At 40.5% G+C, this 22,473-nt stretch overlaps 2 protein-coding genes across 2 annotated transcripts; both read left to right on the forward strand.

Moving 5' to 3' along the window:
• The first annotated feature begins 2,957 nt into the window (after positions 1-2,957).
• On the forward strand, positions 2,958-15,538 carry LOC117246702 (protein FAM117A-like). The gene is made up of 8 exons (XM_033610630.2): positions 2,958-3,652; positions 6,203-6,348; positions 7,017-7,112; positions 7,492-7,608; positions 8,309-8,437; positions 9,997-10,192; positions 11,441-11,612; positions 13,706-15,538. Exons 1-8 carry the CDS (start codon positions 3,529-3,531, stop codon positions 13,995-13,997), a joined length of 1,272 nt encoding a protein of 423 aa, XP_033466521.1. The 5' UTR covers positions 2,958-3,528; the 3' UTR covers positions 13,998-15,538.
• Positions 15,539-17,811: 2,273 nt separating this feature from the next.
• On the forward strand, positions 17,812-21,499 carry ndufa4b (NDUFA4 mitochondrial complex associated b). The gene is made up of 4 exons (XM_033610940.2): positions 17,812-18,163; positions 19,768-19,856; positions 21,022-21,082; positions 21,207-21,499. Exons 1-4 carry the CDS (start codon positions 18,113-18,115, stop codon positions 21,261-21,263), a joined length of 258 nt encoding a protein of 85 aa, XP_033466831.1. The 5' UTR covers positions 17,812-18,112; the 3' UTR covers positions 21,264-21,499.
• Positions 21,500-22,473: the final 974 nt, after the last annotated feature.

Here is a 22,473-nt window from a genome sequence, read left to right on the forward strand (position 1 = left end):
CATTCCTGATCGACATACTGTCCAATTAACTGCCTGGCTGTAAAATGAATGGACGCCGCAGGGGTTGTGAAAAGTTGGGTTTAGTTATCTGGCTTTGTCTTTGGCTGCATTGTCAAAGTGACATCAATTGTTGGGTGCAGCCGCACTAGATAGATGAGCAGGCTGCTGGACACATGGTTGAACACTTCACCCCTCTGTGATAAAGTACATTCATTCCCACTGTGGCGTGCCAAACACACGAGTGTGCTATCTAAGCGTGGGTTGAGGTCTCACGTAATAAGTGCACATTTAGGGCCAGTGTGGTATGGCTGTGGGGACACTGGTCTAGGGCCTGCCCCTACAAATACATGCCATGTTATCTCTGCCTCCTTCTCTTGTCCCACCATTGGCACTCCCTTTTAGACAGAGTCTGGACATTTATCTCCCAAAATGCACACTGTCTCACACATGCACACACACCACCCAAAACCACTTCACACAGTCCACCCAGATGGTGAACACACGCCCAGCTGGGGTGATTTAATAGGCCTCAGGATAGTATGATGAAATAATTAGCCAACAACGAATGGAGGTGATGATTGTATGAAAATGTTATATTTAGGGAACTCCTGAAACTTGCTTTGGTGGTGTAATCATCCCATCAAGTCTGCATGATTTTCTGTCAAGTCACATTAGTGGTAAGATGTTACACAGTGCAGACCTCTGAAATTAATCTGCACTTATATTGCAACAGCATGCAATAATAATGTAGCACTAACAAAAAAAATGAATGGGAGCTTGTTGCTCACTGGGATGATTTCATAGATCAAGAATGGTGGAAGTTGTACTCAGATCTTTTACTTAGGAAAAATAAGCAATACCGCAGTATAAAAATAGTCTGTTGCAAGTAAACTTGTATTCAATTGTACCTCAGTTAAAGTACATAGTGTTGGTATAAATATATACCTAAAGGACCAAAAGTGAAAGTCCTCACTGTGCAGAGTTTTCAATTTCAGAAAAATATAATATCAATAGATTATAATGATGCATTAATCGCTTCTAGCATCATTAACTGTTATCATTAATTTGCACTTGGTAAAGGGGTAATCTCAGGTAGATTAAACCATAATAATACATCAGAATTTATTAGTTGATATATATTTGTATTAATAATTTGAATCTGCAAAGTAACTGTCAAATAAATATAGGGGAGAGCGGGGTAAGTTGCAACATAGACTTTTTAAGAGGTTACACAGGGTTAATCTTTTCATGCTTCCACCCAGTTGACCACAATACCACCAAACAGTGACCTGCAAAATTCCACAGAGACTGGTTGTGTTTCAGCGGAGTTCAGTAACAAAGAGTGTTTTCAGCCGATTTAAGTAAATTTCTTTGTCATACTTGTTTTTCGATTACTGAGCTGTTTGTGTAAGACACTGAATCCAACCATATATCATCTTAATAACTGTCTTGTTGCCTAAAACATGGCACCATTTTGAACTATGTGACCAGCTTCCAGCAAGTGTTAGTGAGGCACTTGATGGAGAAGTCAGTTTAACACATTTAATTAAATACAATTTTATCTATCTATATACAATAGGTTGACACTGTATAGATCTATGACAGATACCCAAACATCTGTGCAACAGATACCCTAACCCTAACCACCAATGCCTCATGAATGGAAAGATCAACACATAGATTCATAGTATGTATGGATATGATATATTCTTCTGTTTTCATCTGTGATAGATCGATGGATAGATGTATGTAGATACCTATCTCTTTATCTACACCAGGGAAAACATAGGTATCCATCCATCTGTTAGCCTATCATCCATATTCAATGGTAGGACCGATAGATGTACATGGATTGGGTAACTTAGATCCACATGTCACATTATGAATATTGAATGTATGAATTTTGACAAGACTGTGAAACTGTGTGTCAATAAGATACCTGACAAATTAAAAACACAAAGTATATCTCATTTAATTCAGGACATTAGTTCAAACCGAACAAGTTTAAAGTGCAAAAATAGAGAAATGCGCTATGGGCAGCTTAGTTACAACCCTCTGACTGTTACATTTAACCCCACCCATGGGGTACATTTAAACATTTCACTTCTGCCACTTCTCGGTGCATTTGTAGAAGAAATGTAAGTTGTAGGAAAAAAAACAATAACTGTTTATTTGTAGCAGAGATGTGCATGTTGTTAGAATAAAACAAAAACATAATTAATCTCAAACAGTTTTAATAACATTTAGCCAAAACTAAAGTGTGTTAGGTTGTGCCCAGCTCTCCTCTAGTAGGCCAATAGTAAAAAGTAGAAGACTTCTTTCCAAAATAAAGCGGAGAAGTACGAACTAGTGTGAAATGGAAATTCTCAACTAAAGTACAAGTACCTCAGAAATGTACTTATTACACTTCACTACTGCATATCAATCAAGTTATATGAGTTTTTAGTTTTTGTACTAAAATGAATGGAAGACAGTGGTTACCATAGAATGTAGGAGCAATATATTAGAAAATATCTGAAATTGGGCAGCAGGAATGTGAAAATAGTCAAAAAAATAAAGACTGTATGATTTGTAGTTTAAAAAACACACAACAAACTAACAAAAACTTCAATAAATCACTTTGGGATGGCCCTTTAAACACATAGTCCAGCAGAGTACACTTAAAATGGTTAAAAACTGATTCAAAATAAGTTTATGGGTTTTCTGGGTCACAGGTTATAGTTGTAACTGTCTGTTAACAGGCGTAAAGACCTTAAATATGGTGTTTCATCATGAATTTAACGGCTAAAATCAGTTAACATGAGATATGAATTGGGGGCGGTGACAGCAAATTACAACGTCCGAGGTTTGACGGATTGATGGCGTGTCATCCAATAGGGTTGAAGTCTGAGTCCTCACCACCCAATCAGAAGTGACACACAGCACCAGGCCCCGCCCCCAATATAATTAAACCCACACCAGCGTGGTGGTGGAGGTGTTTGGAAGTTGAGAGAAGAACGCGGAGGGAGAAGATAACTGTGGCCACCTCGCAACTTTCCGGGCCACTAAAACCCACTCCGGCCCGAAATATTATAATGAAATACACCTCCATCTTTGCTCAGAAGACGTCGGAGTTGACGTTAAAGTGACTTTTTGAAAGTAGAGCTGCTTCCTTGTTCGACAACGGGGTGAAGTATCTCAACATCCTCACAAAGAAACTTTGCTTGCTAGGCTGCTAACTCGCACACAAACCTGAAAAAAAGTAGGATGACTGCTGTAGACGTGATCACACGGTGTTAGTAACGTCTCATCTGTCGAGCTAAGTGTTCCTGGCTGCTGTTTTAACTCGGAAATGATATCTATATTACTCAAGACTGACTTTTGTAACGGTTTTGAGTAGTCATCATCACCAGTGGAGGAAGGGCTGCAGCTGGTTAACCTAGCCAGCCACCACCAGTGTTTCCACATAGCGCCCCCCAAATCTCCACCAGGCAGGACACACACTGGTGTTTTCTCATAGTTAGGAGCTCAGTGGGTGTTTCTGGAAACATGTCTGGCCGAAGTGGAGTCGGACAGATCCGGGGAGCTACCTCAGGTCCTCAGCCCCTCAAGGCTACTGTTCCCTATCAGCTGGCCAGCAAGCCTCGACCCAACCGGAGAGATGGGAAGTCAGGTATGAGCTCAACACCTGTCACAGTGTACATAGAGATATGTCCCCTGTATCAATGTGTGCAGGCCTGAATGTGATGCCATGATGGAAAATATTTAAAACTAGGTAATGTGGCCTACTTAATAATATTAATTCACACCAGCTATACCACCTTTAACTACTTATTAACTTCTAATTTGTTGCAAATTTGAGATTTATGACTCTGGTAAAGTCCCATGACTGTGAAACATCTGTAGCAACATCAATATAACAATCAATAATGTCAACAAGGAAGTCTCTGCAGTATCTGCAGCTGTAACACAGCTTCCAGAAGAAGGCTTTTAACTTTCAAACAGTTATTCATTTTGTATTGGGTGTATTGTAGATTTCTGCCAACAAAGTTAGCTGTGGGTTTATTAAATATATGAATATGTTTGCCTTGGGCTGAGCAATATATTGAGTTATCGATATCCTGTTAAAAGACTAGATATCAATTTAGATTTTTTGGATGTGGCATCGTCATAAGTGTTGTTATATTCTGGTTTTAAAGGCTATATTATCAGACTGTTCTAGCTGCTTTTATTTGCCTTTACCCACTCAGTCATTATATCTGCATTACTGGAGATTATTAATAAAAAATGTCATTGTGTAAATATTTTGTGAAAGCACCATTAATCAACCCTACAAAACCCTTGGTATTTGGTCAAAAATATAGTTATATATATGATTTCCTCCACATTGCCCAGCTCAATTTTGCCGATCATGTTGTTAGAACTGAATAATAAAGCAATAAAAATGTTTTTTTACACAGAAATGTACGTGCATTTGTATATAAATAATGTTTGTAGCTGCATACGTTATTTATTTTATTACTGATTAATCTATGAAATACTGTATTGATTCATTTTTTTGTCCTTTGATCTATGAAATATCAGAAAATTGTAGAATAGCAAGATAGAAAAGAGTAGAATAGAAGTTTCCAGAGCTCAAATTTAAACCTGCATATTCTGCTATGATCATGTCAGACAGATAAAGCAGTGCGTTTTATATCAAGGAAGTTAAAACCAGCAAGTTCTTTCTTTTAAGAAATTACTTAAATGATTGATAATGAATACCATATTATCCAAATTGTTGCCAGTGACAGTGACTTACTTAACATTTTCTAATGATTAATAGACTCATAATTTCAGCCCTAGATGTTGTGAATGATGACATAAAGTAGCTCAAAACTTACTTAGTGTAACCACATTACACTTTTTTTAGACTAATTTAAGATTTTGATGCACAAGTTGTGTACTTAAGCACTTCTAACTTCTGATAAACATAAATAATACTGTTGTTATATAAGTGAAATATTATGGTTTGCTATAGACTCACAAGTCAGTCTTAGATGCTTTGCTTAACTAAAGACTGATGACTTTCTCCCTGATTTTGTGTTTAGATGGGCAGATACAATTTCAGAGTTTAAAAAAACTCCCTACGTTGCAGAACCAATAGTAAATCTGCAGGGCGGTCCTTCGGTGGCTCGCTGAACTCTTGTGCTTGTAAACATAGTCCCACTAGAAACATGTGTAGCGGTACAAAATGGCTCAGCCGTACTCGCAGAAAACGCTGTCAAAGTTAGTGGATGTTTGTCGCGTTTGCGGTGACACATTCTCGCCAACTAAAAGAAACAAACATAATCTTTTACAAGGCCATGATTCATCCGTCTGGGTAGAAAACCAGCAGAGCTATATATCACATTTTTCACATCACTGTATCACCGTTTAGACTAATCCGATGTTTGTAAAGTCTATAAACACAATGATTGAACAAACATTACTATTTCTGTGTGCATGTTTAGCTGGGCTAACCGTTAGCTGTTAGCCCTGTTAGCCATTAGTGGTGTCTGTAATAGGTAATAACTCGTTAAACGGTCCGTGAAAAAAATATCTTTTCCAGCGGATATCTTAGTTACAACATGGTTGAGCTAGCAAAGCAGTTTTGTGTTGCTATGTGTGGTATTTATTCAGTTTTGGGAAATCACGATGTCTAGAAAGCATCAGTGGCTGCAGCTGACAGGGACAGCTAACAGCAGCAGCAAAGGTAACATCAGGACGTCATCTGTTAAAAGCCTCCCGTTGTCGGATACGACATGAAACGACTCCAGTTAGCTCAATGTTGTAACTAAGACATCCGCTGGAAAAAAAATATTTTCTTCACGGATGAGCACACGTTTGATAAAACGGAGTTAAATCTCTCGGCATCCATTTTCAAGCTCTCTGTGTGTTCGTTTCCTTGCGGACAAGAAAAGGAGGAGCGCACATTTCCGAGTAGGCGTGTCCTTTTCAAAAATGCAAGAGGCGTTGCTTTGTTGCCGGCCGTTTTCGCCGGTGTGTTAAACACACTTTGGAAAGGAGTGTCCCCAGACTATCAGAAGGCGGAGATCTCTGATTGTCTGGTGGCGAGACTAGGTTTGCTAAGGCTTATTTAACTTGCTCAAAATTCATCACTAACTGATGCAAACTTAAGAAATAACGGGATAATTAAATCCAGTGCTGCATGACTAATAAAAAGTTGTCTCCTTCTTGACAGCTGGAAAACCCAAACCGCACCAGCTGAGCTCTGGCATGAGGCGGACGATGTCTCTTGACGCCATCATCGGGCCGTACCTGCAGGGACACTGGCCCAAAGAACCAGAGGGCCAGAGCAGCTTGTCTCGGAAGGACAAGTCCACCCAGGTCAGCTCTGGTTAAAGAATGCTCCATAATGATGGTGAAATGAGTGGAATGCATGACTTTCCCGCAGACATTTCCACATTTAGAGTTTTGTTTTTAAGTCGTTAGTGACTTTGGGGGGTCGAGTCATGTTAAAAGATTAGTTTGCAGTTTTAGCAGAGAAGGAAGTTGCTAGGAGACACATGGAGGGAGGGAGGGAGTGTCCGGTGCTTACACAGCTTTTACAAAATGAGAACCACAGCCATGAGAACAGTCCCTGGTGTCAGCTGATGAGGCCGTTTCGGCTGCACCCATCCTCTCTGCTCTGTGTGCAGGCACTCGCCACTGCTCTTCGGTTGCCCACATCCTCCCCCCCCCCCCCCCCCCCTCTTTGTTTTTCAGTTTCTCCTGCTCTTTCGCTCTTGTACAAGTGTGAAGAGAGAGTCTGTGGGTGTGGATGATGTGATGTGACTGCAGATCAGTCTTTGAGCATGAAAAGCTTTGCTAAGCGTGCAACTGTTGGTGAAAGACGCGTGAAGTCCTCATGTCATTTACATAAGTTTTTTTTTTTACATTTTAATATGATGACAGGGCAGCTTCAGGCTAAAACTTTAATATATATGTTTATTCATAGTTGCATGGGATCTTATTTGAAGAATATTAGTTCTTATGGTTGCCTTCTTCCTCCCCAGACCCCAGACTCATGGTCGGATAAATCTCAGAGCCGGAGAAGCAGCAGCAGCCACAAACGATCGGCATCATGGGGCAGCGCTGAGCATCTGCGAGAGGTGAATCTCTGCCTGTGCTACTTAATGTGTGTAACAAGGTTTGCTTAACTGGATGTCAAAGAGAGAAGGCTTTTAAAAAAAGACTCAATTGCTTTGACAGCATTGAGCAACAGGAGACCAGATGATCTCATCTGCACAGAAACTTCCCTTTTCGACAGCTTTCAGGAGCCTCTCTCCTCATTTCATCTTTTATCTGAACCACCACATGATCAGATTATCTCCGCTAAAATGTTGACAGTCTTCAGAAGGTACCCTTGCGTGTTATATCTGTGCCCTGTAAAGGACTTCCCCTGTGTGTGTGTGTGTGTGTGTGTCTGTGTGTGTGTGTGTGTGTTTGTGTGTGTGCAAGCTGACTGACAATAACCTCTGTTCATTACAGATTGCCAAACTAAAACAACAGCTGCAGCAGCGCAGCAAACCTGTGGTCTCAGGGGGGCCTGACAAAGACCGCCAGCGTGGATACCCTCAGGGGAGCTGTAGCCTTGGAGCTACTCAGGTACCTTAGCATCATCACCACTACATAAACACTGCACCACTTACTGTATGCAGGCATGTGTGAGCACACTTTCTACAGGCATAGCTGCCACCAATATTTCTTCATCAGTGCGGCCAGTCTGTTTCCACACACATATAGCTGAGATTACCTTCATCACAGTGAACTAGACAGTGCAGTTCATCGCAGGAAGTGAATGAAATAAAACACTGAAGCAACAGGAAGACCACTACATCATGTCGCTTCTGCTTTCGGTGCAGAATACGTAGTTCTGCTTTTCAGCACAGCTGGTCTGCGCTGTTGTTGCATGGTGCCACACTCCGCTGGGCTGTATTGGTTTCAACCCAAAGTGTGGTGACATGATGCACCAGTGAGAACGGTTACAAACCTCATGTGTACATAAAGGTGTTAATGACACTTTAATAAGGACTCGCACACGGTAATATCTTTAGCACATGTGGCTTTGATACTTACCACATGAAGTATGTGCTTTGGGAACTGCACGAGAATGCTTTTGAATTTGTTAACAACTATAAACTAATTTACATAGCACTCCTTGTACAAAGAACGCAGCTCAAAGTGCTTCACAATAAGAACAAACAAGTAAAACTGACTAGAGAACTGTAAAAGTGTCTGATCTGTGAAGTTGCCTCTGGAGACTAATGCAGCCTAAATTCCATCTGACTTGTTATTGTGTCCTCAGACTCAACCCATTCCCATCCCCCTCGCTCCCCTGTCTACACTGGTCCCTCGGCTGCGCTGCAGTGTGGAGGGCCTCAATCAGGAGCTGGAAGGCATGTTCATCTGTCAGCCGCCACATCCTCAGCACAGGGTAACTGTCACCTCCCCTCCACACAGCATCACATGTGAAAAGATTTTATAAATGTATTTTATTTATTTACAAGAAAGACCTGACCAAGGTAGCAGCCAATCAAAATTAGGGATCTTCCTGGCAACTACTTTCCCCGTCGATTAAGATTTTAATTAAGACTAGTCTAAAAAAAGGTCTTGGCACGGTTTTTTTAGGCTCAACATATTGCTTTAACTTCCTGAAGCTTTTACCTCCAACAAAGTTAAGTGGAAGCATATCTTGTGAGGTCATTGTCGTGATGAGCTGCGTTATCTTTTCAGACCGGGTGGGATCACAGCGTCTCTGGGTAAACAATGTCAAATTGGTCTGAGCGTGGCTAGCAGCAGCAGCAGCCATCGTTCTGTGCAGGTTAACATCCACATGCGTGAGTTGAATGTGGTTGGCATATAATGGAGTGATTATATGCCAGTTTTTTCCGACACAGCCTACATGCTACCTTGTTTTCATTTTCTAGATCAAAGTGCAGACAAACAGCGCTGGTTTTGCGAGAGGACATCGTTCTTATTTCCCACCATGCTGTTTTCAAACTCCAGTTTACTCGAGCATTACCGCGGCAAGGGGGACTGCTGTCTGACGGCCTTGTACATATATAAAACGCTAATTGGTTTAACTGAATAATATTTCTGGTGCCAACTAGCGAGGGGGAGAACATTTAATCGTTTAAACGGCTAATCGTGTGTATCCCTAATCAAAACACATTTAAAATGCAACAACACAACATATAATACAAAAATGCACAATAAAACAACAACTATTCAAACATAGTGGCCTCAAGAGAAAAACAAGCACACGTCTCTGTCGCCACATTCTTTATGTTGCCCTTAAATTCATTGATGGACCTTTTGGAGATTGTTCCATGTCCAAGGTGCAGAATGCAGTTTTCCCCAGATCTGTTAAAACTCGGGGTGCATTAAAATGCAACGACTTTGAGGAGCGTAGCTGGTAACCACCAGAGCTGCAACCCTTGTAGCGGGCTAACTTCCCTATAAACAAACCAACTTGGTGCGAGTTGCAAACTCACCAAGTTGAGGTTTAGCAGTAACAACCAAATGAGTAGTAAAGTAGTGCAGTACATGATGTACCGTGAGGATAAATGTGCAGAGCCAGTATATTTTTTACATCTAACTCGGAGAAATGAGGATTTATGTCAAAGGAATCAGAGCTGGTGATTGTAGGAACAGTGGACTAATTAGATGACTAAACAGACTGACAAAGGGCTCATTCATGCTCAATGATAGATCTGTATACGGACACAGATGGAGCCTTCTGTCCGTACTTGTGCGCGTTCTCTGAAAGCTTAGGGTTATGGACAAAATGCAGCAGTACCACCGGAGATTGTGGGGGCAGTGTGGCATAGTTCAAGCGAGATACGACCATAGGAGGTGACAAAGACATTTAAAAAATACTAGAACGGAACAAATCAGTTCAATGTCCATTCTACTTCCATTCTATTTCTATACCAGGACATAATATTATGGTGGCTGATGTTATTTAAACACGGACGTTTCCTGTCTTTTCAGCTCCTTGATGTTCCAGATGGTCACCGGGCTCCGGTCCCTACACAGAGCTGCAGCAGTGGATCTCAGAGTGACCCCCCCACCACACCCCTGTCCTCATCTTCTCCTTCCTCCTCCTCTTCCTCCTCACCCAGCTCCTCTCCTACAAACATCTGCACTCTGTCACACAACTCTGAAGATGCACCTCTGGATCAACAAGGTTAGTTTTTTAGGTGTTATGTGTCAGGTCACTGGATCGAAAGTTCACAGTGGTTGAAGTGTGTAAATGTAATTGTGTCACTAAGTCAAAAAGTACTGCATGTGCAAAATGAGCTCAGGGTTTTGTCCACAGTAACCTTTTACAGTGCATTTGTACTGTCCACTGTTTGGAAAGCTGCTTTATAATTGAACATTGAACTGGAGGTCTCAGTGAATCATGTGCCTTTAATGATGTACCTGAAAGTTACTGTTATACATAACTTAAAGAAAGAATTTTCAGAAAACAAAAGGGAAAGTGAAATACCGTCACACCTGTTGTAGCCATACAAGACAAGACTACATCAGAAAACCACTCTCTGCATGCACAATCACTCAGGCAACTTTTATAGACAACCACAAACATACATATTTGCATTCAACACAGGGGTGGTAATCTCAACATCATGATACTATCTCACCTTAACAGGAGACACCACAGATGCTTTATCAGGTGTGGCAGTGTCTCATCTTCCACACATTTACCATCACTTTTTTCTGTTAGGTTAGGTTTGTTTTGCTCTTCTTATTTAGCTTTAATCAGGCAAAGATCACTTCCGGTTCACACTTTTTTCACAAAAAAGATAAAAGCACAGAAAAAAAGTTACATAAACACTTACAAACTCTCATCATGCTTTTATGTGCTAATATTTGATTATGAAGTGACGCATTTAAAAACTATAAGGATTACATTTTTATTATTTTACCATTGCTCTGCATTGTGCTCATGCGGAGGTTACTGCTGATGAAGTCATCCTGTACCTTGGTGTTGTCGTGGAAGTGTAGTGCTCACCCTCCAGTCCCCTCCACGCTAATACCATTAGCTCCTTCGGCACTGTTGCCATTGTTGGCTCTGTTAATTGAGTTAGCACTGCTCGCGGCTAGCTCTCTGCTAAGCCACCTCCATGTTGAGAACCGTGTGCAAACAATCCTGCCGCAGACTCTAAATCATAGATATGCTCTGAATGTTGCAGCTCGTTTCAAGACTTTAAAACTCTTAAACCTTGGTCCAGATTGAACAAAATTTAAAATCCTTGGTTACAAAATCAATGATTTTAATGCTCAGAAACTCCAGTGTATTATATTAATGCTATAATTGATTTATGTCTCAATAAATAATGTGTGCACACTGCCTCAAATATTGTAACCGTAGTCCTCAGAAGTTTTGCTCACAGAGTCTTTGACACTGACTTGTTTTTCCCTGTTGTTTCAGGTTTGACAGACAGTGCCGAGGTGTGCCTCCTGTCTCCGTTCTCCTCCCAGAACGAGGCTGACCTCTCGCTGCCTCTGCCGATGTCGTCCTCCCCAGGGCCCAACAAAAGCTGCTGCTTCCAGAGAGAGCCTCCCGAGGGCTGCGAAAAGGTCAGAGTCTGGGAGGAGACCAGGTACGTTTATTCTGCATCTTAACAGAACTGACAGATCTCTCTCATGTGTGCTCTGAACCACACCTACAGCTTGATGGAGCTGTTAAGAACACTCCACCATTTTAGTTGTGTATTATTACACCATTTCTGGACTCATGATGCACAGGTTCATAATACATGACCAACAAGGCAGACAGCTGTCAGTTCAGTTGGAGATACATGGTGTTATGATACTAGTGGGGAGGTGTGAGCCACAGAGGTGTTGTGAGCTTCTGTCTGACTCCACACCCCCAGATTTTTTAGATTTTTTTGATTTTTTTTTTTTTTTTTTTTTTTAAACCTTGTCGTCTTCTGACTCAACAGACAGAGACTTGTCAGAGAGGCAATTTATCAGACTTCACACAGCTCCCTCTGGAGCCACAAAAAGCAACACACATGTAGTAGAATCTCCAGCCTTTGAACAGACTTTCAACTGTGAAATGGGTCTATTATTTTTCTAGATGTTTTGTTTGTACTTCTATACTAAGAAATATCAAAAGGAGTACTCACTTGAGTGAAATGAGTGTGCCGGATTATAGATCAGTTGAACCTAAGTCAGTGTGTGGGTGCCCTCTAGTGGTGATGTAGTGAACCCTCATATGATGCATTTGGCCCTGATGTATAAGACATCTAGACATGACCAGACATTTAATCAGTGTGCAGAAACCAGTTTTGTTAAGGTTAGGCATTTAAGACCTCCTCCTTCCACCTTTTAACTTCGTATATGTTAAAAACTAAAACAACTTCCCAAAGAAATTCAGTAGGGTGTGGCCCCCACCCTTTCTCTTGCGACACAACTGTACTGTTAATGCCAAAGTACCGCCTGTTTAAATCCTGTATTTGTTTCTTTTCAACCTTTATATCGTCATATGAAATTTGGGTGCAGTAGTTCTTGCTACAGTTGTAATTAATTATTATCATGATTTTTACTTTTTATGTTTTATGCCTCTGTGACGATAGCTGTGGTTGGAGGCATTATGTTTTTGGGTGTCCATTTGTACGTCAGATTCTCGTGAACGCCATATCTCATGAACACATTGAGGGACTTTCTTCAAACTTGGCATCAACATTCACCTGGAATTAAAAACGAGCTGACTAGAATTTGGTGGTAGGAGGTCAAAGGTCAAGGTCACTGTGACCTCACAAAACATGTTTTTGGCCATAACTCAAGAATTCATACACTAATTATGACAAAATTTCACATGATTGTCTAATAGGATAAAATGGGGTGACATTTATTTCCAAAAGGTCAACTTTACTGTGACATCATAATGCTCTGCAAAAACAGTTTTCTGGCCACTATCTCAGGAACAAAAGGGAAGAATACTATTGAAGACTATTTTTTCAATCGGTATCATTGGTTAACTTTTATATAATGAGTTGTTATGTTTTGTAGCATAATGTGTGATGTTCAAAAAGCACAGTGCAAAGTCCCACACATTCAGTGTTTTTTTTTTAACCTTTATTTTAGGATTTTCAATATAAAACAATTGCTTAGTCAGAGTCCCAGGACTTCAACATTATAGCAGAATGAAATACACATACACAGCGATAGACGGTTTACTGCTACTCAGACCATTGCAAGTCACTACCCCTGAGATGCTCGAGTACAAGGCTCCAAATTCTGACAAATATTTGAGTCTTAATCTTATCAGAGAACCTTAACTTTTCTTAATACAATACATTCATCCACTCTGTTATCTACATATCTCATGTTGGTGCACAGTCTGACTTCCACATAGGCAGAATAAGTTTCCTTGCCACAACCATATCAAATGAAACGGCCTGAGTTTCATACTGGGACAGAAACTAGTGGGTTAGGTCCCCAGTGCTTCTCAAAGGAATTAGAGAAACATTCAAATATACTCGTATTATATGTGCAGTATGTTTTTGGACAATGTTAACCCTCCTAAATTAAATTGTGCTCAGTTTTGACTGAGTGTTTGTTACTTTTAAACGTCAGGGAATTTAGTTGTTCATGACAATGTCTGCTGTCCTGAATGTGTCTGCACACTTTGACTTTGAGGTAAGTTTTGTCTTTTGGTTCTGACCGCCCCTCTCCTCTCATCCTGTAGCACTCCACGCCAACCTAAGCCAGCCCTCATCTCCTCCTGCCCAGACCCCAACAAGGTAAACTTCACCCCCCATGGGGGCTCAGCCTTCTGCCCCGTCAGCCTCCTCAAGCCCCTCCTCCCCTCCATGGACCTGTTGTTCCGCAGCCTCGCCATCTCTCCATCCGGCAGTTGCTCGAGCCAGGGAACGAGTTCCTGCCAGGCAACGTCTTCTGGCAACCGGGCCGCTCCTCCAGATCCTCCAGCAACCACTGCTGTCATGGGAGAAGGCTCTGGGGAGGGCCTCGCTTTCTGATCACTGCTGCGGATCCTTTTCTTTTGGAAATGATTTTGCATGATGCAAATACGTCAGTGGTCTGGGACAGATGTGTTGATGTTGCTTTATTTTAGGAAATGACCAATAATTTTCCACACAGGTTTGAAATAATCTTATGTTGAAAAATAATAATATTGAAAAAAAATATATACTAGTACGCAATCCAGTGGATATGCTTTATGAGCTACTTGTTTTCGGAGTCTGGGCATTGTGATGTTTCTAAACTAAAGGCTTTTCTGACAGGTCATAATCCAAAGATATATTTTGGCCAAACACTTGTGTAATAGACGGGGTCGTCTTACTCTGCTCTTAACTGCCCTCTCACCTGCTTCACATTATTTTTGTTTCTCCAAAGAAGCCATGACAAACACTTACACTGGTATTTAAACTCTGACTGCAGTGCATCATCTCTGTCCAAAGTGTTGGAGTCTGGGTGAAGGATGAAAAACCCATCTTGGTTGAGTTTGTTTTTAAGTACCTGCATCTCTTTTTACCTAACTTGACCTTGCACCTGTTGGTGGTGTACAAAGCACGACAAATCAGTTGGGTACTTTTTATTTACCTGATCCAAAAAAAAAAAAAAAACCTGACACAGTGAAATCACATTTTGATTGTTGTAGACTGAAGGGAATTTACCAGTTGTTGAACTTGGGTAGTGTCGATACCTAAATGCTTCAGCTCACGCATTCCTGCTTTAAAAGATGAAAAGATTTTTTTTTTTTTTTCCATCGTTGTCATATTGTTTACTTGCAAAAAAAGTAACTCGTGCACGTGTTGTCAATATGAACCAGTTATTCCTCAATGTTCTAGATGTGTGCTTGATGTTATGTTTATAGTTTTGGGGTTTCACAGCCTAGTTGACTACCTAACCAGTTTTAGTGGTGTAGATCTGTCGTCCTTAATGTTCTCTGAAGACGTTCCTCTTCCTCTGCCAAGCTGACAAGTTGATGTTCAAATAGTTTTATATCTGGTAGACATGTTTGCACAAATTGAACTGCTACTTTTGAGTCGCAATTCTTATTTTTATATTCACTTTTGTACTTTAAGAGTAGTAACGTGTATTTTCTTTTTTTCAATTACCTGCAACATAAGCTAAAAAAAAAAACCCTGTTACTTTTAGTTTTGTTCTGTCAGTATAATTGAGGCAGGTGTTACATGAGATACTGTATCCGGTGGATTTTTATGCACTTCCAGGAGAGGGTTTTAATGTGGACGAGTGTCTCCGCGCGTTGGTCCTGGGTTTATTGTCTCTGACAGGAGTTTTGTTTGTGTGTGTGTGTGTGCACGTGGATGAAAAGTTAACTAGTCTGATTGTTTGACTAACTTGTAGTTTTAGTATCCTGGTGAAATGCTGATGGATTGAAACATTGTCTTTTTCCAAATAAGCCTCGATGTCAATGTTTTATGAGTTGGTGTGGATGCTGGGGACATGCTGTTATCTCAGGTTCTGTGTTCTGTCCACATAAATATATGATTGATAATATGTTGTCTCTGTGATTTATTAAAGTACTTGTAAGTCATAATTCGTCATAACGTTCTTGTGTGAATTTCCAGTGTCCACGGAAAGGTGTCGCTCTAGTCTGAAATTGGTCATCGAGAAATGAGAACATGAACTGTTAACCTACACCTACTGGTAAAAGGAAATTACACTTTTTACATTTTGATGTCCTTCTTCAGGTGGGTTAATCAAATCCACCTCAGATTTGCTCATAAAAGTGCTAAGACCTTGTTGATAATCAGAAATGGCCTTTTGACTTTGTAGCACTATTCATCATAAAACAGGAAGTTGTTTTTAAGAGGCAAGGGATGCTTGAAAACTCTCGAAACTTGGCACACATCATCAAATTTCAATGAATCAGCCCCAGCAGTACGTTTCACCTAGAGGTGTGAAAATTGGTAGGCATATGTAACATCCCAAGATGTACAAAAAAGGCCTCTTGGAGCTATGCTCTAAACCCAACAGGAAGTCAGCCATTTTGAATTAATGTTTCACTTTGGTGCATTTTTGGCAATTTCCAGGGGTCGTACATACACAAACTCCTCCTACAGATTAGATGCCATTGACTTCAAATTTTGTCTGTACCATCTTAAGACCTTTGACATCCAAACTTGCGTAAAGCTTGTGTTTTCATCATAACGTGCAACCACAGCGAGTTGTCAAACTTCTCCAAGAGTACCCACACCAAACAGGAAGTGGTATGTAATGCCAGCATACATGGTCCAATCTGCCCCAAACTTCACATTTTATGTGGCTCCAGGCCTGAAGCCAACTACATGCAGAATAGATATGTTGATTGTGCCACCAATTGCCAACAGGATGTATGTTTTATCAGACACTTATCTTTTGATTTACATGACATTTACACAGTGGGGTCTACACTTGATGTGCAGCAACATGATGTATAATTAGTGTCCTTGCCAGCACCACATAGTGAAAACAGGAAGTAGTACAAAATGTAAAATAGGTCACTTCAGCACCCATGTTCAGTGGAGGATACGCCATCTCACTCCTGCGTGCAGTGTCTGACTTTCTTAGAAATTAACTGCCCTGTCAGCAACCCCAAGTCGTACACTTTTTAAAAACAAAAACAGGATGATTTCCATGTGCCATCATGAGAATATGTCTTTTTATTTTCAGTTTTCTCTCCACTTGTCCTGGATCAGATTTTTTTGTAATGTACTTAGATTTGTCTTCTGTACATATGATGTCCGTTTATAAGTTTTTGGTTAAAGTGGGGGAAGGGTGCAAACTTAAAGGTGCTGTATGTAACTCTTGGGAAAGACAGTTGATTGCTGAGTCTCATTCGCAGGTTGTCAAATACACACGCTTGATTGTCGGACCGAACCAACAATCCAGTATCTGACAACCTGGGAACGAGACTCGACAGTCAACTATCTTTCTTCAGAGTTAACATACAACATTCAGCTGTAAAACTGTAAGTGTATAATCCATCCATCTACCTACCTTGAATTAAATTGCTAGCATATAGTGCAAAAATAGTCTAATATACAACTGTCAATTGATAGTGAACATTGACTGTCCCCATTTTTTTTTCTTCAACAACTAACACACGTGGTTGGGTTTAGGCGACAAAAATACGTGGTTTGGTTTACAGAAAAAGAGGGTTTGGCTTTAGTATCTTATGGGAGGCGAATATTTCTATCCTGGGTGAAAGTCGGTGTTTGTTGGACCCATCCACCACCCATCCTGTCAGCCCAACTTCAACTTTCACCGCCTTAACTTTCGTCCTTGTCCCGCTGCATTTCCCCCTGATGCTGCTGGCGAGGTTAAACTAAAATGGCAACTGGCCGTGTATCATGCCGATGTTAAGGGACACCTTTTTTTGTTGGTTTCTGACACCGCAAATTACTGGAGCGCTGGATTTTGACGACTTCAGAGTGAGGCTGGACTCGATTAGACCCTTTGGCTGGGCCGTATGTTTGACAGCCCTGCTCTAAATCTTCTTCATATGTAGCCTATAGAATTACCAAATTATCACGGAAAGAAGCCTTTAAGCCAAAATGGACGACAAAAAAATCCTCAAAGTGCTCAGAAACTCCCCCTCTGGAAATTTAATAGACTAACTACATGCTGGTGAAGACCATGTGCTACGACAGAAAGCTCTAGAGTGGCTACTAAATGGTCGCTGTGGTGACATTGGCAAGACCTTCTTTGTAATTATTATGTAAGATTGTAATCTTGAATCAAAGTATGTGAGCTTAATGTGTTTTTTTCTTTTATAGCTTGAGTATTTAAGTGAACTTCTGTTTCCTTACCATACAATGACAATACAGGAGAACAGGTCTCGTGGTATTTTCCACGCGCTCATACACCTGGCGTTAAAGAAGATATGACACAGGAAGAAGCTCAGTGAGGAGTTTTCTTTAAGACCCGCACACACGATACTCAATACAGCAGGGCACACATATCTACAGTACATACAGCTGTTGCATTGTGGGATTGGCAGACAGTAGAGGAGCTGGTGTGCCGTTCAGTGTACAGTCAGACCAGTAGGAAGTCGCACGAGCTTCTCCGCAGCAGCAGCGCACATTTTTCCCGGCAGATCTTGAGGTTAACGGACCCTGACAGAAAAATGGCCACCATGTTGGGGACAGTCGCCAAACAGCTGAAGAGCCACCCTGCTGTGAGTACTGAACACTGTGTGTCTTTATAACATGCCAACGACCTGGTGACATTGAAAACGCTCGTGAGGACGCGGTGGTGTGGCTGTGCGCGCGCCCATTACCCCAAACCTCAGCTTAATTATCAGACGCGTTATATCCAGTGATATGATAATGCGGCTTTTCTTAATTAAGGCGATGTTTAGGGTGTTTTTCTTAATATATAGTGTGTGGGAGATTAATATAATGATAAATGTGTATGATGTAGAAATGTAATTCCGCATTTCTAATGAGAAAATGGCCGATTTGGTCAATGTAACGCCAATAAATCCGCATTATAATCCATATTTTACATCATGTCTCATCACTATATATCCTGTTATTATCCTCCCTGCTGTAAAGGCTTATTATATGTTTGCTCTCCCGCCCTTTGAGCTTCATAACGGGATTACATTTTCTCTAAAAATGAAGACACCTGCTCTAATGAGGCGCTAACACATTTATACAGGAACCGCAATTAAAATTAGCTTTCTTAAATGTGGGACATATCATGTATGTAAGGCAAACATATATATGTATACTGTTTCCCTTTAAGAGACATACCGGTACTGTATGTCCACAGCCATAAATGTGGGACGCTGCAGCACGTACACAAGAACATATGACTCAAGGCCAGAGCAATGCGCGCAAAGGGACTGATAATTCAAGGACGACGGGGTTAAACAATCGGCTTTACGGCACCATCTCCATGAATAGACCACTGGGTGGGAGTGTGTCTATCTCAGCTTTCTATTAAGTGAAAATGTCTGTTGTTATAAAGGAAGGAAACAGGTATGATGTATACTAGTATGACAAGTGAAATCTTATGTAGGTGGTTACTGACATGCCTGTCAAACAATCACCATATATGACTATTTCATATATATATTGTATCTGTAGCTACTTATAAGCTGTACACTGGCATCTCACACTTTTAACTGTGTTGCTGGAGTGGAGTAAAACCCCAACATGAGGTCACCAGATGACTAACAGGTCAGAAATGTGATGCACTATATTATAGACCTTCCTGTAATCACTGGATCATTTTGCCTTTGAATTTATTCGAATTAAACAGAAGAAGATCTCCCAAAGGACAAAGGGTTTTGTGAGCCTAGCCATTACAGCTGCCAAAAGAAGCATCACAACTAAATGGAGTCATAAGATCCCTTGGATATTACTCAGTGGATTGATGAGGTCAATTTATGTGTTCCCTTAGAGAAAATGCCATGCTATTAGAGGAGGTAGCCCACGGCTGTGTCATAAGACTTGGGACCCATTGATGAGCTATATGGAATCGTTACTGTCTGATTATTTACCTTTTTAACACCATCTTTAATGGTTTCAATGAGAATGTGTAAATGTTTGTTTTATGTTTCAAATGGAAGAGGCAATATCTCTCGTCACGGCCCTCGTTCTGTATTGTGTTATGTTGTGTTTTGTCACGATCTCTGTCATACATGAATGTGAAAAATGAATACACAGATCTCAAGACAAAAACCACTGGAATCAACAACACTAACTCTTTGCTGTTGGTTATCTTGTCCTTATAACTTGTAACGAACTTGCATTCTTCTTCTTTGCCCACTAGCTCATCCCCCTCTTCGTCTTCATCGGCGGCGGGGCAACCATGAGCGTGACGTACTTGTGTCGGCTGGCTCTGAAAAACCCTGATGTCTCGTAAGTCTCTGGCATTTCTGAGAATGTGACAATACAATAAATGACAATGCAAAGTAAACATAGTTAGCCATAGTTAATGTAGCAGTTATGTTTACGTGTATGTGTCTTTATTTATGATTATTATATTTTCTTGTTTTGTCTGTTGTATTCTCATGTTTGGGTGAGAAATATTATTTGTAATAGATTAGATTTTAAATTCTAGAGAGGAAGTTTTCACCATAAGCCCTTTCAGGTTTCTTACCATGTTTATTCTTATATACTCATGCTAATACACATTTTAAGTAGAATAAAATAATCCAGCTGTGCAAAATGTTGCGAGATATCTGCATCAAGGATCATATGGTCAGACACATCCTCAATACAGGAAGACTGCACATAGACAGAATCAATTTGACACAATGGAGGTTTCCATATAATTCACATAGGGTTGCCAGATCTTGTAAAATGTTTCAGTCTTATTCCTCAACCAGAAAGTTATCTTCTCTGTAGGGTATACAGCTATATATTTTTAGGAAGCCTCATTCCAATTTGGAGGGGAGCATTTGATTTCCATTGTAACAAAATACATTGTTTAGCAATAGCCAACAAATGTCTGTAAGCCTTATGGCAGGGCTATTTTTAAGGTTTGATTTGGTAAAGTTACCCAGTAAACAAATCTCCACGTCCAATGGAAAGACAACACTATAAATACTGGATAAGGTGTCACATAACCCCTGCCGAAGTCCCTCGAGTTACCCCCCAAGGAATGTTCCCTCGTCTAAGCCACATCAAAAACAAAGGGATGATATATTGGAATTGTATTTGTGCAGTTTGTGTGGCGCTGATGCAGAAAGTTTAACTATATTAATCTACATCTGCACAAATCACCCCATAGTTCCCCATCCAGATTTATTCCCACATCTTTCTCCCATTGAAATCTGGACCGCTCCAGATCAGGTATTAATAACTCCACATAAGAGCTTCAAACTCTTCGGAGATAGTTTTAATCAGTGGCTGTTCAGCGTGGCACAATTGTTCCACAGGGGTCAAAGAAGGTAAATTCAACCAGCCTGTGCAGCTGACTAATTAAGTCACACGAAATTTGGTTTTGTCAGCTCTTGGGTTTTTATTAAACCTCAGTGTGTGTGTGTTTAAGTGTCAACATTTCATATTTTCTTGTCCTCAGTTGGGATCGCAAGAACAACCCCGAGCCCTGGAACAAAATGGAGCCCAACCAGCAGTACAAAGTATGAGCCTTGTACAATTGCATCAATAATGCATGTTGTTCCACAAGCATCATCTTTTCTGTTATCTTGCCTCAAAGTCCATATCGCCACCCTCTTACTGACTGTGTCCATCATATGTTTCCAGCTTTTCAAAATCAACATGGACTACTCCAAGCTGAAGAAGGACAGGCCTGATTTCTAAGTCATCGTGTCTTCGCACCTCCGTCTCTGATATTGTCGTCAGTGTGAGGAGCCTTTGCACTTTTTCGCTGAACACATAACAACCCCTTGATGCTGAATGAAGGCTGATTTCCATTGTGAAGGGGGGGAAGGGGATCATTCACTTATCAATGACTGTATGAATAAAACAGGCGACCACCTGTTTAACTTATGAATTTATTTTTGAATGTATTAATTATTAAATATATTTCAATCTCACTTTGATGTGTATTTCTTTTGGACACAGTAACTTTGACACAAGACGAAAGCACGGTAAAAGTAGTTAGATCCGGTGACATGAAAGATGTCACTGTGAAAGTAAACAGTGCAAGCAACATATTATAGCTAATTAGTTCCCAAATCACATGTTGAGGTTTTGTAGTCTGGAGAATACACCCACAGTAGAGAGCAGTGCCTGGAAGTCATAATGTCAGTGATACTACATCATGTCTGGAGAGACGAACTCCACAGAGTCTGCTTTCAATGAACCTTGAAGTTTTTGTTACTGGCAACATAAGGAAAGATCTCATTGACCTATGCCAGCCCTATGTGTCACCTTTTGAATAACTGCATTAGAATAATTTTGTTTTCCAAACTGACACGCCAACATAAGACACTGATATACCAACAAGGATCTAAAGCATTTTAAGGAAACAAGTTCACATTTGATATATTAAGACAACCCAGATTTTAAAAAGTTTAAGGAGTCCACAGCTTATTTTAATTTTTTTTTCTTTACCCGTCTTGAATCTTTTCATTGCATTTATCTTGTTCACCCATACCCTCTCTTTTTTCAAATGGTAACGTAATTATTCTCTCAATTACACACGTCATTTCTTGATGTCTGGTCTCAACAATTTCCTGTCCATACGAACTAACCTGTTACATTTAGAGGAGCACAGTAGGCTACGTGCCACACTGAGGCTTGAGGACTTTCTGGCTTTATTACGCACATCCTGCCTGATTCCCAGGCAGATTGGCCAGGATGGGCGAAATCAGAGCTCATCATTTCTCAGTAGTGTTTTAATTCCCACTAGCTGTTATTCCCTTTTGTGTCCAGCAGAGTGTGCTGTGTCACAGTGACAAATGAAACTGTTCTGGTGAGAAATAGTTTGTCCGTACAGTTAGTTAACTTTAAAAGGGACTGAATTAAAAACAATGTTCTCACACAACTCAACTCAATAACATATTTA

This window comes from Epinephelus lanceolatus, chromosome 21 (genome assembly GCF_041903045.1).
Source record: "Epinephelus lanceolatus isolate andai-2023 chromosome 21, ASM4190304v1, whole genome shotgun sequence".
Classification (NCBI taxonomy): Eukaryota; Metazoa; Chordata; class Actinopteri; order Perciformes; family Serranidae; genus Epinephelus; species Epinephelus lanceolatus.

Bases quoted from the DNA above. Each gene is read 5' to 3' on its own strand.
- LOC117246702 (XM_033610630.2), top strand. From the start codon at position 3,529: ATGTCTGGCCGAAGTGGAGTCGGACAGATCCGGGGAGCTACCTCAGGT. The intron at 6,349-7,016 runs GTCAGCTCTGGT...CTTCCTCCCCAG, and splicing joins GGAAGGACAAGTCCACCCAG to ACCCCAGACTCATGGTCGGA. The intron at 8,438-9,996 runs GTAACTGTCACC...CTGTCTTTTCAG, and splicing joins CGCCACATCCTCAGCACAGG to CTCCTTGATGTTCCAGATGG.
- ndufa4b (XM_033610940.2), top strand. From the start codon at position 18,113: ATGGCCACCATGTTGGGGACAGTCGCCAAACAGCTGAAGAGCCACCCT. The intron at 18,164-19,767 runs GTGAGTACTGAA...TTTGCCCACTAG, and splicing joins AGCTGAAGAGCCACCCTGCT to CTCATCCCCCTCTTCGTCTT. The intron at 19,857-21,021 runs GTAAGTCTCTGG...TCTTGTCCTCAG, and splicing joins CTGAAAAACCCTGATGTCTC to TTGGGATCGCAAGAACAACC.